The sequence below is a fragment of the Hyperolius riggenbachi genome, chromosome 10, assembly GCF_040937935.1.
Source record: "Hyperolius riggenbachi isolate aHypRig1 chromosome 10, aHypRig1.pri, whole genome shotgun sequence".
In the NCBI taxonomy this organism is placed as follows: Eukaryota; Metazoa; Chordata; class Amphibia; order Anura; family Hyperoliidae; genus Hyperolius; species Hyperolius riggenbachi.
In genome coordinates this window covers 273,456,752-273,474,811 of record NC_090655.1, presented here as the reverse complement: position 1 = coordinate 273,474,811, position 18,060 = coordinate 273,456,752, and the positions used below count along the sequence as shown (strand labels likewise).

The window sequence follows — 18,060 nt, the reverse complement described above, 5'->3', positions numbered from 1 at the left end:
CCGGGTGCTCACCAAAACTAGCCGGGTGGAGCACCTGGCTAAAAGAGCCTGGGGAGAACATTGGGATTAAAAGTTGCACTTACAAGATGCAAATGCTGTCAAAGCATGTCTCCCATATAGGGTCATCAGAAATCCCTTCTCTCCTCTCTCCGCTTCCCGCAGCTGTGGCCAGCAGCTAGGGTGTCCTGGTGTCAAACAGACCATCGGGGTGGGATGAAGTGGAAGGGGCCGCATTCACAGTGCCTGCAGCACCATCCTTTTTATTTACAATAAAACGTTAATGCACCATAGAGCGCTCCTCTTTTATCTTGTTTTCCAGTCCACTTGGCCCACAAGTTTTTGGAGCTTGCTAAATTGGTGTCCTCTTTTGGAGCGTTATCTTCTGGATCTTTTGCCTTGTTGGAGAGCTGTTATTTGTTGGATATTGTACATTTTTTATAGCATAGGGCTGTGCAGCTTTGTCAGCGTGCTGCACAGCCCTACAACTCGGCAAACAAATTAATTTAACCTCCTTTTAATGTCATTAATAGGACACTCTGTAGGTGGTATCTTACCGCTGTTGCGATCTTTTTTTTTTTTTTTTTTTTTTTAATTGACATAAGGGAGGCTTTTCCTTCCCTCCTTCCTTCCTCCCCCCCCCCCCCCTCCATTGCCATCCTAAATCGCCATAGGACGGCGGTCAGCACTGTTCCTCTCAGTCATCAGCCTATGGGAGGCCACGCATGACGAGCCGCTGTGAGGGACAGCCGAGTGTCCCTTGTACAGAGCTAGAGGAGATAGCAGTGCTGTACAAATGTAAACAAAGGGGAATTCTTTCTCCTTCCAGCTCTAAACAGTCTGCTAGCCACGATTGCGGCTAGCAGGCTGATCACGGCAGGGAACGTTCACACATGCGCGCACGCGTTCCCTGCTAAACTGAAGCTCCAGGACTTGACGCCAATCGGCGTTAGGCAATCGTGGGGCTGTCGCCAGGGTCGTTAGGTAGTTAAACAACACCAAATTAGTGTTTTAACGAATTGAAAGCAATAGTAAATGCTTGGAAATGGTTTAGAACCAATTATCATGTACTACAATTAAATATATATTTGTCAAAGGGTACGTGTGATAATGTCTACTATTCTAGGGGGTACTTGGTAAGTGCAGGATTCTAAAAGGGGTACTTACCAATACAATGTTGAGAAAGGCCTGGTGCACACCAAAAACCGCTTGCAGATCCGCAAAACGCTAGCAGTTTTGGAAACGCTTTTTCTTATTTTTATGAAGCGCTTTGCTAGCGTTTTGCAGTTTTGTGTAGCGTTTTTTGGAGCTTTTTTGTGTAGCAGATTAATATTAAACCGCTCCGATCGAACATTTTTCAGAGCGGTTTGCGGTTTCCCTATACTTAACATTGGAGGCAGAAACGCCTCCGAAATCCAAAAAATGCTGCAGCCCGGGAGTATGAGTTTCTGCAAAACGCCTCCTGCTCTGGTGTGCACCAGCCCATTAAAAATACATTACCCTAGCATTTCCACATCTGCAAGCGGATCTGAAAACGCTACAAAACCCGCTTGGTGTGCACCAGCCCAAACACTGTTTTAGAGCATGCAGGGTCTCGGGGAGTTGGGTGCTTGGAGTTGGGTTCTAGTGAGATAAGGGAGAGAGAGAGATTCTAGAAAGGGGTTGATCAATTGGGATGTTGGTTGGTAGATGTTAGGATTTGAGAAAAAGTTATATCGTGATCTGTAAAAGCAGCTGAAAGCATCTACAATATCTTTGGGATTTAAGAGTTTTTTTGTTAAATGGGTGTGTTGTGTTAAATGCCTTGTGTGCGAGCCAGATAGAGGTGTTATTGCACGTTGATTTTTTATGAATGATAAATAATGCGTGTACATTTTTTTTTTAAAGAACAACTGTAGTGAGAGGTACAGTATATGGAGGCTGCCATATTTTTTTTTTTTTACCTTTTAAGCAATACCAGTTGTCTGGCAGCTCTGCTGATCTATTTGGCTGCAGTAGTGGCTGAATCACACCAGAAATAAGCATGCAGCTAATCTGGTCAGATCTGACAATGTCAGAAACATCTGATCTGCTGCATGCTTTTTCAGGGTATATGGCTAAAAGTATGAGAGGCAGAGGATCAGCAGGATAACCAGGCAACTGGTATTGCTTAAAAGGAAATAAATATGGCAGCCTCCATATCCCTCTCACTTCAGTTGTCTTTGAAGTTTTGCAGGTTTTCAGTCGGAATGTAAAATGTTATTCACTCTCCATGGTTGTGACTGCTGTGGGGAGTTTAGCAATTCCAGAACCAACAAAACTGGCGCCTGGTCCGACTGCGTGATGGGACAAATTTATGATTCTGATATCAGCTGCAAGGTTTGATATGAGGAAAAAGTCAATTCTGCTGTATGAGTGATGGACTTGTGAGTGGAAGGTATAGTCCCTTTCATTGCTGTGGAGAGCTCTTCAGGTGCGTACCTATGTAAACGCCGCCGGGAGACTTGGGCACAGGATACAGCCGGTATGGCTTATCCTGCTGCTGCACAAGTTCCCGGCAATGTTAATTACTCTTACTCTTTACATAGGTACGCACCTGGAGAGCTCTCCACAGCAATGAAAGGGACTATGCCTTCCACTCCCAAGTCCATCACTCATACAGCAGAATTGACTTTTTCCTCATAAACAGTCAAACCTTGCAGCTGATATCAGAATCACAAATTTGTCCCATCAAGCAGTTGTTTGACGTCATTTGTTTTGAGCAGAACTTTCTTCGGAAAGGAAATGTGGGATTTATTTGGGGCGTGTCTATTAGCTGATATGGTGGGAAGCACCGCCTCTCTGAGCATATCCAAGTGTTCCAAATTGATTGTTAATCAGTCGATGCATGCATTATAGTAACCTGAATCAAATAGACACATAGACCATGTTAATTAGCTCCATTTGTATGGGATATTACTTTTCCTAAGGCAAAGAAGCTTAACCAAAGGCACCAAAACAGTGGTAAAAAAAACATTTAAAAGAGGATGTAGTGGTAGACTTACATCTCCAGTAGATCAAAAAGTTCTTTAAAGAGGAGCTGCCAGCCATACTATCTCAGAAAAAAACACGTATAAGTAGATAAATAATTGTTCTACTAACATAACATATGTGTTGCACTGTCCATGTTTTGATTTTAGTGATTTTTCCATAGTAAAAAAAAAAGAGAGAGAAAATCCTTTTCCCATTTTAACCGTGTCTATCTTGAAGCCAATCCTGATGTAATTTCCTCCCTTACTCTCCTCTGCCTGATTGTATATGCATTGCCCGCCCTTCACTATAGAAAGTACATTGTCTCAGCATGAGAGATATTGGCCAATCAGAGAGGAACAGAGGTGTGGGAGGGGAAAAGAGGAGGGAAAAAGGCTTCAGCCAATCAGGCTGCATTAGTTAAAGTCTGAGGGGAAAGTAAAAAAGCAAAAAAAAAAAAAAAAAAAAATCCAGCATACCCTGCAACTTCCTTTGTGTGGCAATGTACCAAATAAAAGCCAAGGAAAATGGGGTAATGTTGTTTTATGGATAAGAAAAGTAATAGTGATTTTTAACTTTTGGATTGCCTGGTTAGCATCCTTATTACTTGTTTACCAGATAAAAATAACAAATTGATTTTTGATTTTATGCCCGACAGTTACACTTTAAATGGTTTTTAACAACGTTTTATCCTATTTTGGCACGTCTGTTTAACTACTTTAAGACCGCCTCGCGCCCATGGGTGTGGCCGCGGCGGCAGCCCCAGGACCGCCTAATTCCAATTGGCGTCAAGTCCTGGGGGCAGCACTTTGCAGGAGATTGTGTGCAGGCTGCACGCGCATCTCCTGCTCGGGGGCGGAGCTCCGCCCCTCCTTCAGTCTCCGAGCGGCGATCACCGTCTTTACACATAGTACAGCGCTGTACTGGTTGATAATTTCCGACAGGTCCGATAGCCCGCCGGATCAATTCCACGCTCGATACCAGCGGGCAGAACAGTAGAAAAAATGAAGCGCTGATTAGCACGGATTAGAAAGCGCCCACGGGGACAAGCGGGAATCGATCCGCGCGGACAAGCGGTGACGTGCCGGCATCGAGACGCTGGCTCGATACCGCCGCATAAATGTGCCGTGTATGCCCGGAATCAGGCATAAAATAAAAAAACAGTTCTTTATTTTTATCTGGTAAACTAGTAATAAGGAATGCTAATCAGGCAATCCAAAAGTTAAAAAATCACTCTTACTTTTCTTATATATAAAACAACATTCCCCAGTTTTCCTAGCTGTTATTTGATACATCTGCCGCACAAAGGAAGTTGCAGGGCGTGCTGGGTTTTTTTTTTTTTTTTTTTTTTTTTTTTGCTTCTTTACCTTCCCCTCAGACTTAACTAATGCAGCCTGATTGGCTGAAGCCTCTTTTCCTCCTGTCTTCCCCTCCCACACCTCTGTTCCTCGCTGATTGGCCAATATTTCTCATGCTGAGACAATGCACTTTCTATTGCAGAGCTGGGTGGGAGTGCCTAAAGACCTGGAGGAGGGCGGGTAATGCATACACAATCAGGCAGAGGAGAGTAAGGGAGGTAATGACTCAGGATTGGCTTCAAGATAGACACAGTTAAAATGGAGAATCCTAAGAAGGATTTTCTATTTTTTTACTAAAGAAATAGCACTAAAATCAAAATGTGGACAGTGCAATACATATGTAAGTAGAGCAAGTATTTATCTACTTTATATATACTTTTTTGTTCTGGTTATATGGCTGACAGCTTCTCTTTAAAGCGGTATTGTCACCATAAAAATCAAATTTCAACAGCAACTGGTCTGAGTGTTTTAGATGATAAAGAAGCTAATCCTGCATTCAAAACTCTTCTGCTCTTATGGTTTGGAGTTGTCACATACTTTAGGAACACTGGCCCTTTAATAGCCATTGCCATTCAGTTGAATGCTGGGGGTTATTTTTATCTATAATATATTCCTCCTCTTCCATTTATTTTCCTATCTATCTGATTATCTGAAACAGATCCTCTGCTCACTTGTGTTTACAAGCAAGGCTGAGGTGACTCAGCGATTGGAGGATAAGACAGTGTAGTTCCTAGTATACACCTCAGTGGGAGTGTCTGAAGACTCTGGGAGGAGGGCAGCTAATGAATACACAATGAGCAAGATAAGGGGGGGGGGCAAGACTCAAGGAGGATATGATGTCCGCATTAGCTTGGCAAAATGGCCACTGCCTAGAATAGGATTTTCTGCTTTTCCTTTATAAAATTCACAGGAATCATTGCATGGATAGCATAATACATCTGTTATATAAGTAGAAGTAGTATTAATCTACTTATATATGTGTTTTTTATTTCTAGGTTAGCATGGGTGTCGCTTGTTCTTTAAGAAGTTTGGTGATGTAGTGTTTGAGCTCATGTGGAGGTTCTTGCTCACTGATGCCTCTAAGATTGGATCTCCTATCGCAGTCTTCTGCAGCAGTTAGTTTGAGTTTTAGCCATTTAATGTCTGATTCATTGCCAGGTAGAGAGTCTACTGTGGCGATCTTCATTGTGAGAGACATGATCACTCAGATTCAGGGCTGTGGAGTCGATACAAAAATCCTCCGACTCCTCAGGTTAGGATTCCACCAACTCCGACTTCTCTATTCTGCATATTACAATCTTGTTGATGGAAAGTATGTAACATGAAATGCATCTCTTAACAACCAACGCTTAGGAATTTTAAAAGACAACTGAACTGAGAGGGATATGGAGGCTGCCATATTTATTCCCTTTTAGACAATAACAGTTACCTGGCTATCCAGCTGATCTTCTGCCTCTAATACTTTTAGTCATAGACTTAGGCCTCGTGGTAACATGCAAGAACAGCAGAAGTGTATAGACAGCCCTTCTGTCCTTCACATCAAATGCTCTGCACAGCAGTATGATGCTCTATGATGGGCTTGTGTACTGCTGCATGCATTCTGCCCGCAAGCGCAGAGCTGACCCATTCACTGTCAATGGATGAGATCAGCAGTGCAGCGGGTAGCAGCGCAGATGGGGTGCGATTCTACGTGTTGCATTCTGATGGCACGGCCATCTGCGCTGCATAGTTGTGAATGAGGCCTAAAACTAGTCCTTGGTAAGAGTACTTGTAGAAGGTACAGACAGGAACAAAGAGCATCTATCAGGCTCTAGACAATGTAACTGTGGGTGCATGTAAGAGTGATGTGCAGGTACTCTGCAGGAGAATAAGGAGATTCTTCCTCTATTACACATTCTTCATGCACAATCTGAACATGGATCAGGCCCTGGGCAATGTGACTGTGGGTACACGTAAGAGTGATGTGCAGGTACTCTGCAGGAGAATGAGGGGATTCTTCCTCTATTACACAATCTTCATGCACAATCTGAGCATGGATCAGGCCCTGGGCAATGTGACTGTGGGTACATGTAAGAGTGATGTGCAGGTACTCTGCAGGGGAATGAGGGGATTCTTCCTCTATTACACATTCTTCATGTACAATCTGAAACAGGTTTATGGGCGATAGACAACACATCTGTGTTCAATGTACACAACATTCTCAGTGGATTCCCTGCAGCTCTGTGGGAAGTGCATATGGAGAGTACTACTGTGTAACTTAACTACTTCAAGACCGGGTAATGCCCATGGGCGTGACCGCGGTGGCAGCCCCAGGACCACCTAACACCAATTGGCGTCAAGTCCTGGAGCTACATTTTGCAGGAGATCGCACGCAGAAACATAGCCAGGTCTTTAGGGGAGTTTTGTGGTCCTGAAGTGGTTAAAGTGAACCTGAGACAGATAAAAGTTTTATACATACCTGGGGCTTCCTCCAGCCCCCTTCAGGCTAATCAGTCCCTCGCTGTCCTCCTCCGCCACCTGGATTTTCTACTATGGGTTCAGGTACTTGAGTCAGTCAGGCGCAGTGCGTATGCACACACTCCGCTGCCAGGAACGTACTACATCTGCGCAGCACTATTGCGCAGATGCAGAACCCTCCTGGCTGTGGAAGCGGCACACGGCTGGACTGCGCTGACTGGCTGGATTACCGGGACTCACAGCAGAAGATCCAGGTGGTGGAGGAGGACAGCAAGGGACTGATTGGCCTGAAGGGGGCAGGAGGAAGCCCCAGGTATGTATAAAACTTTTCTTTTCATCCATCTCAGGTACCCTTTAATTGGTAGTCACCAAACTAAATTTTAACAGCATATCAAATTATTAAGCGTGCGATCATGTGAGTCCGTTCCAATATCAGCGAGTATTTCAGTGAGACCAGCATGTCTTTCATGCCGGATTGCGTGAGAGCTGTGTCTGGGAAAGCCTCTATTGGAGGGCAGAGGGTCGTGCTGGCTGTGGCCTGGCTGTGCAGCCTGGTATTCCTCTGACATCGGTTGCCTGGCTTTGGTTGGGCTGCAGGGGGAGGGAGAGATCGAGGGGGTGGGTTCCCCTGATGAGGATCGCTCCTTGTTGTTGGTGGCAGGGTCTTGCTGCGCGGCTGGTTCTCTCTGTGCAGCTGCTGCGTGTGTTTCAGCGCCATCTTTGCTGCTGCTGTTCTTGCAGGCTCGCTTGTCAGTGAAAAAGTCTGTGAGCTTCCGCAGCACCTGCCGGCTTTTTTTTTCCCTCTTTCTCACCATCTCTATCTCCATGTCATTCTCCTCTGCTCCGGTGGAGGTGATTTGTGGCGATGGTTTAAAAGCCATTGCTTTTAGTGCTGTGGGAATGGGAGCTTTGCAATTTGTCGTCCATGCAGATATGTGACCAAGACCTAGAGGAAGCCCTGGGGAGCCGAGTGCAGACAGATTCCTCCACATGCCTATATGGCTGGTGCCCTAAAAAGCAGCCTTATTTTGTGAGTTTCCCTTCACACTCCACAAATCCCCAGCTCAGCATTAATACTACACAATCTGGGCTCCCTTTGTCTCTGTATATTTTATAAGGTGATGAACATCTTCTCTCTCAGATGAGGATACAGCGGTAATAAGAATGTGTAAGTGACACCACATTGCTCTACACACATAACACAGATTTCTTGCTATAACTACATACAGGTCTGTTGTCACAGGAGTAACACATTGCTTCCATTGTCTCATCAAGCTCTACATTGTACTGCTTTCCATATATGGTCAATGCTTTAGCTGTAGGGAGGGTCACTGAGATGAATAACTGACTTGTATGCAAATGTAATGCAAATTGTATGCAGATAAAAACATTTGTCCATAAATGTGTTTCATTGGCTGAATTCCAAACTACAGAAAATTCTCTTGCAAACCAAAGGTATAGTCATGTGATTGGCTGTCTGTAATGAGCACAACCTTCTGCAGTTCTCTGTCAGGCTGATAACTAGTGATGGTCAGTGATATGCGAATGACTCAAAGATGGTGCTGATTACATGATTTTTCCTCCCTTCAGAACAGGAAGTGATGCTGTTTCTCTATTTGCAGGACGGAGTCCCGGCATCAGGAACCTCTCAGAGACTCGTCTCTCTGTATCCACAGACTGTACAACGGATGATGATGTCACTGGACAAGAGTCTCCTGCAGATATCCTGGTTACCCCAAATAGTCCCCCAGCCTTCCCTCACCTGTCTATCCCCGAGGGGCCTCATACCCAGCACAGCTCTCCCCCTGCTGGAGGGTCCTATTCCTGTTCCACATGTGGGAAATGTTTTGTTCGTAAATCAAGTATTCTCACGCATGAGAGAATTCACACTGGTGAGAAGCCCTATTCATGTCCTGAGTGTGGGAAATGTTTTGGGCGTAAATCACAACTTGTCATACATGAGAGATCTCACACTGGTGAGAAGCCCTATTCATGTGCTGAGTGTGGGAAATGTTTTGGGTTTAAATCAGACCTTGTCAAACATACGCGATCTCACACTGGTGAGAAGCCCTATTCATGTGCTGAGTGTGGAAAACGTTTCAGACAAAAAGGACACCTTTTCACACATGAGCGAACTCATACTGGTGAGAAGCCATATTCATGTCCTGAGTGTGAGAAATGTTTTATAATGAAATCACTTCTTGTCAGACATGTGAAATCTCATACTGGTGAGAAGCCCTATTCATGTGCTGAGTGTGGGAAATGTTTTGCACATAAATCACAACTTGTCATACATGAGAGATCTCACACTGGTGAGAAGCCCTATTCATGTGCTGAGTGTGGGAAACGTTTCAAACAAAACGGACACCTTTTCACACATGAGCAAACTCATACTGGTGAGAAGCCATATTCATGTCCTGAGTGTGAGAAATGTTTTATAATGAAATCACTTCTTGTCAGACATGTGAAATCTCATACTGGTGATAAGCCCTATTCATGTGCTAAGTGTGGGAAATGTTATGCAGAGAAAGCAAAACTTGTCATACATGAGAGACTACACACTGGTGAGAAGCCCTATTCATGTGCTGAGTGTGGGAAATGTTATGCAGAGAAAGCAAAACTTGTCATACATGAGAGACTACACACTGGTGAGAAGCCCTATTCATGTGCTGAGTGTGGGAAACGTTTCATACAAAAAGGACACCTTTTCACACATGAGCGAACTCATACTGGTGAGAAGCCATATTCATGTCCTGAGTGTGAGAAATGTTTTATAATGAAATCACTTCTTGTCAGACATGTGAAATTTCACACTGGTGAGAAGCCCTATTCATGTGCTGAGTGTGGGAAACGGTTCATACATAAAGGACACCTTTTCACACATGAGCGAACTCATACTGGTGAGAAACCATATTCATGTCCTGAGTGTGAGAAATGTTTTGGGCGTAAATCACAACTTGTCATACACGAGAGATCTCACACTGGTGAGAAGCCATATTCATGTCCTGAGTGTGAGAAATGTTTTGTAATGAAATCACTTCTTATCAGACATGTGAAATTTCACACTGGTGAGAAGCCATATTCATGTGCGGAGTGTGGGAAATGTTATGCAGAGAAAGCAAGTCTTGTCAGACATGAGAGGTCTCATAGAATCCCAATGCTGCGCTCACTTAAGCAAAACTCCAGGGTTAGTTCCCTAATGTCACCAGTGGAGCTGCTCCAGTAGGCTTGTGGGAAACGAGCATAAATGTCCAGAAAGAAGCAAACTGTCTAGCGCTCTCTGGTGCATTAACCTTTTTAATGAAAATCATGCAATGATAATAAAAGCACCTACAGAATGGAAGTATATTTCAAGCATATTGCAGGGGTGTGCAGTCATCAAATCACCCCCCCGGATGGATCTCCAACGCTTTCCCCTTCCTCACTGTGGCCAGCAGTGTAGGATTCCTGGATGGGGCGGAGCTATTGCTGGCGCCAGGCGAATCAGGAAGTGAATAGTGCCACGAGCTTCATGATTTGTATGTGCGCCGTAGCTAGGCAACGATCGGGAGGGTAGCGGAGAGGGAAATCCAGTTACCTCATTAGCCAGAACCGCTACACTGCTGGCCCCAAGTGGTACAAACTTAATAGTGACAATAATATGCTTGATTGTACTATCTGTAGTTACAACACAGTAATTACTGGGAACACCAGTTAAACAACTGGAAACTTATGTTCAAACACCTTTTCTCTGTCATCCATTGCAATATGAAAAAAATTAAATGATAGAATAAACGAACATAAAATAAAGTAATATGATATGATAAAACCAGTGCTTATCAGCTACTTAACCACTTCACCCCAAGGCGGTTTTTACCCTAACGGACAAGAGCGATTTCCACCTTTCAGTGCTCATCCCTTTCATTTGCCAATAGCTTAATCAATACTAATCACAATGAAATGATCTATATCTTGTTTTTTTCACCACCAATTAGGCTTTTTGGGGTTGATATTTGTTTTCAGTAATTACTTTATTTTCTATGCATTTTAAAGGGAAAAACAAGGGAAAAAAAATACACTATTTCTCCAAATTCATCCCCTATAGTTTTAATATAAACACTGCTACTGTGCACAAAACCCACACATGTTATCTACTGATTTGTCCTGGTTATCACAAGGTTTTAATTATGTCCCTAGTACAAAGTATGGTGACAATATACTATTTGGAAATACAGGCGTATCTTTATCTATGGATTTTGTTTTGTTCAATAATTTCACATGCACGCTCGCAGGAGCGGACGCGTGTATGCGCACGCGGGAGCGTGCACGTGCACGCGCACAGCGGCAGCAGCACTGTGTGACTTATAAAAACGTCCTGGAGCCGTTAAGAGGCTCTAGCAGGACGTTTTTATAAGTCTACTTGCCATGAAGTGGTTAATGATAAACACATTAGACATATAATACATGTATAAAGTGACAAATGCAAATACATTATAATCAGATAAAATAGTTGTCATAGAGATTTATATATACCGAAAACATGCAGATCATGAATATTAATCATGAATATAATCCTGAATGTTTAAGTGGATTCGAGATGAAATTTAACTCATTGCATGATTGTGTTCCTTTCCTATTGTTTATAGGGCATTCCTCAAGCCAAATACTTTTTTGATTTTGTTTTAATACTCTAATTCCTTATAAACTAAACAAGCCACACCCACAGCTTGTCAGAGAGCCTTGGCATTTTCAGACAGTAGCAAGGGCCCATGATAGCTCAGTCTGGGCAGGAGGAGGGGGAGGTGTTACTAGCCAGAGATTTCAGAGGCAGAGGGGAGAGTAGGTTTTTTTCACAGGCTGAGTGCTGAAGATCCAGATAAGCTTGCCTGTGTGTAATGTTTACAAACAACACGGCTGCTGTCATTGTATCACAGGAAGAAATAATCATATTCTATTGAAGCTGTTTGCAGCTAGATTTGCTGTGTAAACTATCTAAACTTTAGATAAGATATATAGACAAGTTACTTGTTATAGTTAGTTTTCATCTTGGATCTGCTTTAAACATTCAGTAATTGTTAAAACGCTCACTAATAAGGTAAATTCCAGGCGCGGAGGGAAGATGGCCGCTTAATCCAGAGCTCCGGCACTGCATCCACCTAAAGCACCTTCCAAATAGCTTTGTTCTACCCCCAGCTTGGCTTGAGAAGCACCCGGAGCTCGCAGAGCACCTCAGCCGACACTGGACTCCCGCCTGCTCAAATAGGGAGAACGGTACCAGAGATTTTCAAGCCTCGGAAAGGCGTCTCACAAACACCCACGATGGCGCCGGCTAAGGAGGCCCGCACTACGCAGCTCTCTCCAGACTCATCCCCGACTCAGATCCAGAAGGTGGGTGATAAACAGCATAAGTCCCCTACTCTGGCAGACATCCCTGCTATGTCGGAGGACATTAAGAGCTCACTCCATGCTGCCATAGCCGCTCAGACGTAGCAGCCATAGGCAATCGCCTGCATACACTGGAGGCCGCAGGATCTAAGAGAGATGCCCAAATGAAGATGCTCCATAAAGTGGCTGTCTCACATAATGAACTCCTACTGGCTCACTCCTCTCATCTGGAGGATCTTGATAATAGGGGAAGACGCTGCAACATCGGGGTCAGAGGGGTCCCTGAATCAGTGGTTGCTGACAGAATTAAAACAGCTCTGTCAGCCATTTTTAACGATCTCCTTGAGAGACCCTCCCACACCGAGATCAGCTTTGTCAGAGCTCACAGGGCCCTGAAACCTCACAATGTCCACAATGATAAACCCAGGGACATTATATGCTGCCATGATTCTTTCCCACTTAAAGAGGACATCAGGCGCGCAGTTAGAAACCAAATAAAAACAAGGAACACCAAGAGCCCCAATAGTGTAATATATACTGGTAAATGGTTACTAGATAGAGTAAATATTAATACTCACAAACCAGGGTTACCATTAGGCAACCACTGTAAAGGCAGGTGGGGAGAGTTTCCTGAACCCACTCAGGAATAAGAAGTCGCTCTCTGTAGATGAGAAAAAAGGGGGTTCAACCCTCCACCCAGGGTGGACTCAATATTATGCAGGAGAACAGAGGCTCCAAAAGGATAAAAGGAAGCTAAATGTGCTTAAAAAACAAATTCTTGGTAAATAGAAGAGGTAGTGGTGGACTTTCCTCCTCCAAGTAGACACACAACGACTGTAGTAAAGACAGTCAATATATTTTATTTATGAACTCCAAATATGCAACGCGTTTCGCAGGTTTGATCCCGCTTCATCAGGCAATAACAACGGAGCAATAGCATATGTGCTCAGTAGAAGAGCCAGGCACCTCTGGTATCCATCTATACCATGATCTGTCCGGTATCACATTGGCAAAAAGGCGCGCCCTACAACCGCTGCTTAAAGGGGCACTATAGTGAAAAATTTTAAAATTTTAAATTAATGCAAACATATACAAATAAGAAGTATGTTTTTTACTGAGTAAAATAAGCCATAAATTACTTTTCTCCTATGTTGCTGTCAATTACAGTAGGTAGTAGAAATCTGACAGAAGCGAAAGGTTTTTCAACTAGTCCATCTCTTCATGGGGGATCCTCAGAGATTTATTTATTTTCAAGAGCACTTAGTGAATGGCAGTTGCTCTGTCCAACTGCCAAAAAACTGTGCGGCCAGCAGGGAAGCTGGCCAGCATCATTGTTGAAATCCTTTTTAGGGAATATTTTTATAAAGAATAAAAGCCTTGCTGAGAATACCCTATGAAGAAATGGACTAGCCCAAAACCTGTCGCTTCTGTCAGATTTCTACTGCATACTGTAAGTGACTGCAACTCTGAAAAAAACATACTTCTTATTTATCTATGTTTGCACATATTTTAAATTTTACAATTTTTCGCCATAGTTCCCCTTTAAGGCTTTAAGAGAGAAGGGCCTCTCCTATCACTGGAGGTTCCCGTTTGCTTTGGCAGTATTTGCTGGTGGCAAGTTGTTCACATTGAGACACTCATCAGGTCTTGCAGACGTTTGCGCTGATCTGGGCCTACCAGCAATCTCGTGATTCCTAACTGGGATGATTTAGGCAACCTCAAAAATCTGCCCCGGAATGCTCCCGACCGTGTACTGGGGACATGGCTGCTAACGAGAAACAACACTCTCCAGTAGGGATGGGACGAATCCACAATTTCTTCGAATCCGAATCCGGATCCGAATCTAAAAAGGTTCTCGAATATCTCGAACCTTTCGAATCCCGAATCTAACGAATCCTGCACATAAGAATTGTGCGATCCGTGGTATAGTTGCCCGCAGTATAGGTACCCAGGCATAGGTAGCGAGGTAAAGGTGCCTTCAGTATAGCTAGCTAGGTATGGGTGCCTTCAATATTGGTAGCTTTCAGTATAGGTAGCAAGGTATAGGGGCCTGTAGTATAGGTAGCAAGGTATAGGGGCCTTCAGTGTAGGTAGCAGGGTTTATGGGCCTTCAGTATAGGTAGCAGGGTATATGGGCCTTCAGTATAGGTCGCAGGGTATATGGGCCTTCAGTATAGGTCGCAGGGTATATGGGCCTTCAGTATAGGTCGCAGGGTATATGGGCCTTCAGTATAGGTCGCAGGGTATATGGGCCTTCAGTATAGGTCGCAGGGTATATGGGCCTTCAGTATCGGTAGCAAGGTACATGTGCCTTCAGTATCGGTAGCAAGGTATAGGGGCCTTCAGTATAGGTAGCACAGTACATGTGTTTTCAGTATTGGTAGGTAACTAGGTATAGGGGCCTTCAGTATAGGTAGCAGGGTATATGTGCCTTCAGTATAGGTAGCAGGGTATATGTGCCTTCAGTATAGGTAGGTAGCTAGGTATAGGGGCCTTCAGTATAGGTAGTAAGGTACATGTGCCTTCAGTGTAGGTAGGTAGGTAGGTAGGTAAAGGGACCTTCAGTATAGGTAGCAGGGTATAGGGCCTTAAGTATAGGTAGGTATGTAGGTAGGTAGGTATAGGGGCCTTTAGGTAGGTAGGTAGGTAAAGGGACCTTCAGTATAGGTAGCAGGGTATAGGGCCTTAAGTATAGGTAAGTATGTAGGTAGGCAGGTATAGGTGCCTTTAGGTAGGTAGGTATGTATAGGGGGCCTGTAGGTAGGTAGGTAGGTATTGAGGCCTGTAGGTAGGTATAGTGGCCTGTAGGTAGGTATAGGGGCCTTTAGGTAGGTAGGTAGGTACGTATAGGGGGCCTTTAGGTAGGTATAGGGGGCCTTTAGGTAGGTGGGTATAGCGGCCTGTAGGTAGGTAGGTATAGCAGCCTGTAGGTAGGTAAGGATAGTGGCCGGTAGGTAGGTAGGTAGGTATAGTGGCCTGTAGGTAGGTAGGTATAGCAGCCTGTAGGTGGGTATAGCGGCCTGTTGGTAGGTAGGTAGGTAGGTAGGTAGGTATAGCAGCCTGTAGGTAGGTATAGTTGCCTGTAGGTAGGTATAGTGTCCGGTAGGTAGGTAGGTAGGTATAGGTGCCTTTAGGTAGGGAGGTATGTATAGGGGGCCTGTAGGTAGGTGGGTAGGTAGGTAGGTATTGAGGCCTGTAGGTAGGTATAGTGGCCTGTAGGTAGGTAGGTATAGGGGCCTTTAGGTAGGTAGGTATAGGGGCCTTTAGGTAGGCAGGTAGGTGCGTATAGGGGGCCTTTAGGTAGGTATAGGGGCCTGTAGGTAGGTAGGTATAGCGGCCTGTAGGTAGGTAGGGATAGTGTTAGGTCGGTAGGTAGGTAGGTAGATAGATAGAACCCCCCTCCCCCGCCAACCCCCCCACGGCCCCATCCGTCCCCCGTGCCTCCTCCGCTCACCCCTGCATAATAATCTACTCACCTTTCCCGTGGAGCGCAGAGCGGCAGACCTCTTCGTTACTTCCCTGTTCCCTCTAGTGGCCGGACCGGCTCTTACTAATGACGTCATTGTAAGAGCCGGTCACTAGGGGGAACCAGGAAGTCGGCGAGAGGTCTGCCGCTCTGCGCTCCGCTATGGATAGGTGAGTGGATGCGGGCAGGGGGGGGCGAGCGGAGGAGGCGCGGGGGGGTCGGAGGAGGACGAGTGCGAGCGGTGGATGCGCGGCGATGCGGCGGCGGGATTCGGCGGATTCGTATAGTGGAAAATGGCGTCGGGATTCGAATCCACGAATCTCGAATATTTTCCAATATTCGAAGGATTCGTGGATTCGCCGGATTCGTCGTCCCACCCCTACTCTCCAGTGTTTCTCGTTACCATGAAACTGGCCTTATTGGGTGTGAGATTATTTCAGCAATACTCCTGCTTCCAGGTTTACCATGTCCGATGATCATTACCTTACTATAAGTAGCCCGTTACCATGCTCTTGTTGTATTAACTTTAGCTGATCAGGTGATAAGGCTTTAGAAAAAGGTCCAAATACTTATAGCATAATCTGATACACTGTGAACGCAACCTATTTAATTGTTATATTTTAAAGAGGTATAAAACCCTGACATAATATTCAATAAAAACATGTTTTCCTACTTTTTATGTCATACGGTTATTCTATTTGCATTATTATTCATTTAGAAATTACAAGTTCCCAAAAGTACAGTTTTTTTTTCTTCGTGAGCTGACTTTGCATTTTATTCATAACTGGTTTTATTCATTATGTATTGAAGGCAGCAATGCTTTGAGTGTCTGTCTATGTTCAGGACCTTCTGCAGTCAGAGAATGTGTCACATTCCTCACGTGATACAATTAAGTAAACACAAGATAACATTATCTACACTTTGGATGAGTCCAGATTTCTCTGCACTGAACTTTGAAGTCCTGTGTGTAACCCTTTGAATGCTGTTCTAGTAAAAAAAAATGCTGGTTGTATATAATAATCTGTAAATAATTTAGCCCAAAGAAGAAATGCCTTAGTTTCATTCCACTTTAATAAGCTCACTAAGGTCATCTCTTTAATGCTAATATTGTTTGTTATTATGTTCCTCCACGGTACAAGTTATAATGTGTGCATTCCCTTTTTTTGTGTGGGTTGGATTGGCCAATCTGTGACCTCTTTGGCTTATATCTCTCTATGTAGCACTAATTAACCCTCTACCCCATACCCTACTCCTCTATATCCAATCCCTCCTTATCCTCTTCCCTTCCCCTTCCTCCCTAAGACAACCTATCCCAGAATGTGCATTTACAGACGTCGCAAATCGGCCCTGTATTTCTAACCAGTGGGGAGATTCAACATAAGCACAAAATACAGGGTGGGCCATTTGTATGGATACACGTTAATAAAATGGGAAGGGTTGGTGATATTAACTTCCTGTTTGTGGCACATTAGTATATGTGAGGGGGGAAACTTTTCAAGATTGGTGGAGACCATAGAGGCCATTTTGAAGTCAGCCATTTTGAATCCAACTTCTGTTTTTTCAATAGGAAGAGGGTCATGTGACACATCAAACTTATTGGGAATTTCAGAAGAAAAACAATGGTGTGCTTGGTTTTAACGTAACTTTGTTTTATGAGTTATTTACAAGTTTCTGACCACTTATAAAATGTGTTCAATGTGCTGCCCATTTAGTTGGATTGTCAATGCAAGCCTCTTATCCCACTCTTCACACACTGATAGCAACACCACAGGAGAAATGCCAGCACAGGCTTCCAGTATCCGTACCCTCTTCTCCCGCTCTTCACACACTGATAGCAACACCGCAGGAGAAATGCTAGCACAGGCTTCCAGTATCCGTACCCTCTCCTCCCACTCTTCACACACTGACAGCAACACCGCAGGAGAAATGCTAGCACAGGCTTCCAGTATCCGTACCCTCTCCTCCCACTCTTCACACACTGACAGCAACACCACAGGAGAAATGCTAGCACAGGCTTCCAGTATCCGTACCCTCTCCTCCCACTCTTCACACACTGACAGCAACACCGCAGGAGAAATGCTAGCACAGGCTTCCAGTATCCGTACCCTCTCCTCCCACTCTTCACACACTGACAGCAACACCGCAGGAGAAATGCTAGCACAGGCTTCCAGTATCCGTACCCTCTCCTCCCACTCTTCACACACTGACAGCAACACCACAGGAGAAATGCTAGCACAGGCTTCCAGTATCCGTACCCTCTTCTCCCACTCTTCACACACCGACAGCAACACCGCAGGAGAAATGCTAGCACAGGCTTCCAGTATCCGTACCCTCTCCTCCCACTCTTCACACACTGACAGCAACACCGCAGGAGAAATGCTAGCACAGGCTTCCAGTATCCGTACCCTCTTCTCCCACTCTTCACACACT

At 44.6% G+C, this 18,060-nt stretch overlaps 1 protein-coding gene across 1 annotated transcript in view; it reads left to right on the top strand.

Moving 5' to 3' along the window:
• Positions 1-18,060, top strand: part of LOC137537208 (uncharacterized) — a 154,499-nt gene that overhangs the window by 16,014 nt on the left and 120,425 nt on the right. Inside the window, 2 exon segments of the mRNA XM_068259313.1 lie at positions 8,423-10,023; positions 11,973-12,167. Of these exon segments, the coding sequence (XP_068115414.1) occupies positions 8,423-10,023; positions 11,973-12,167 (1,796 nt within the window).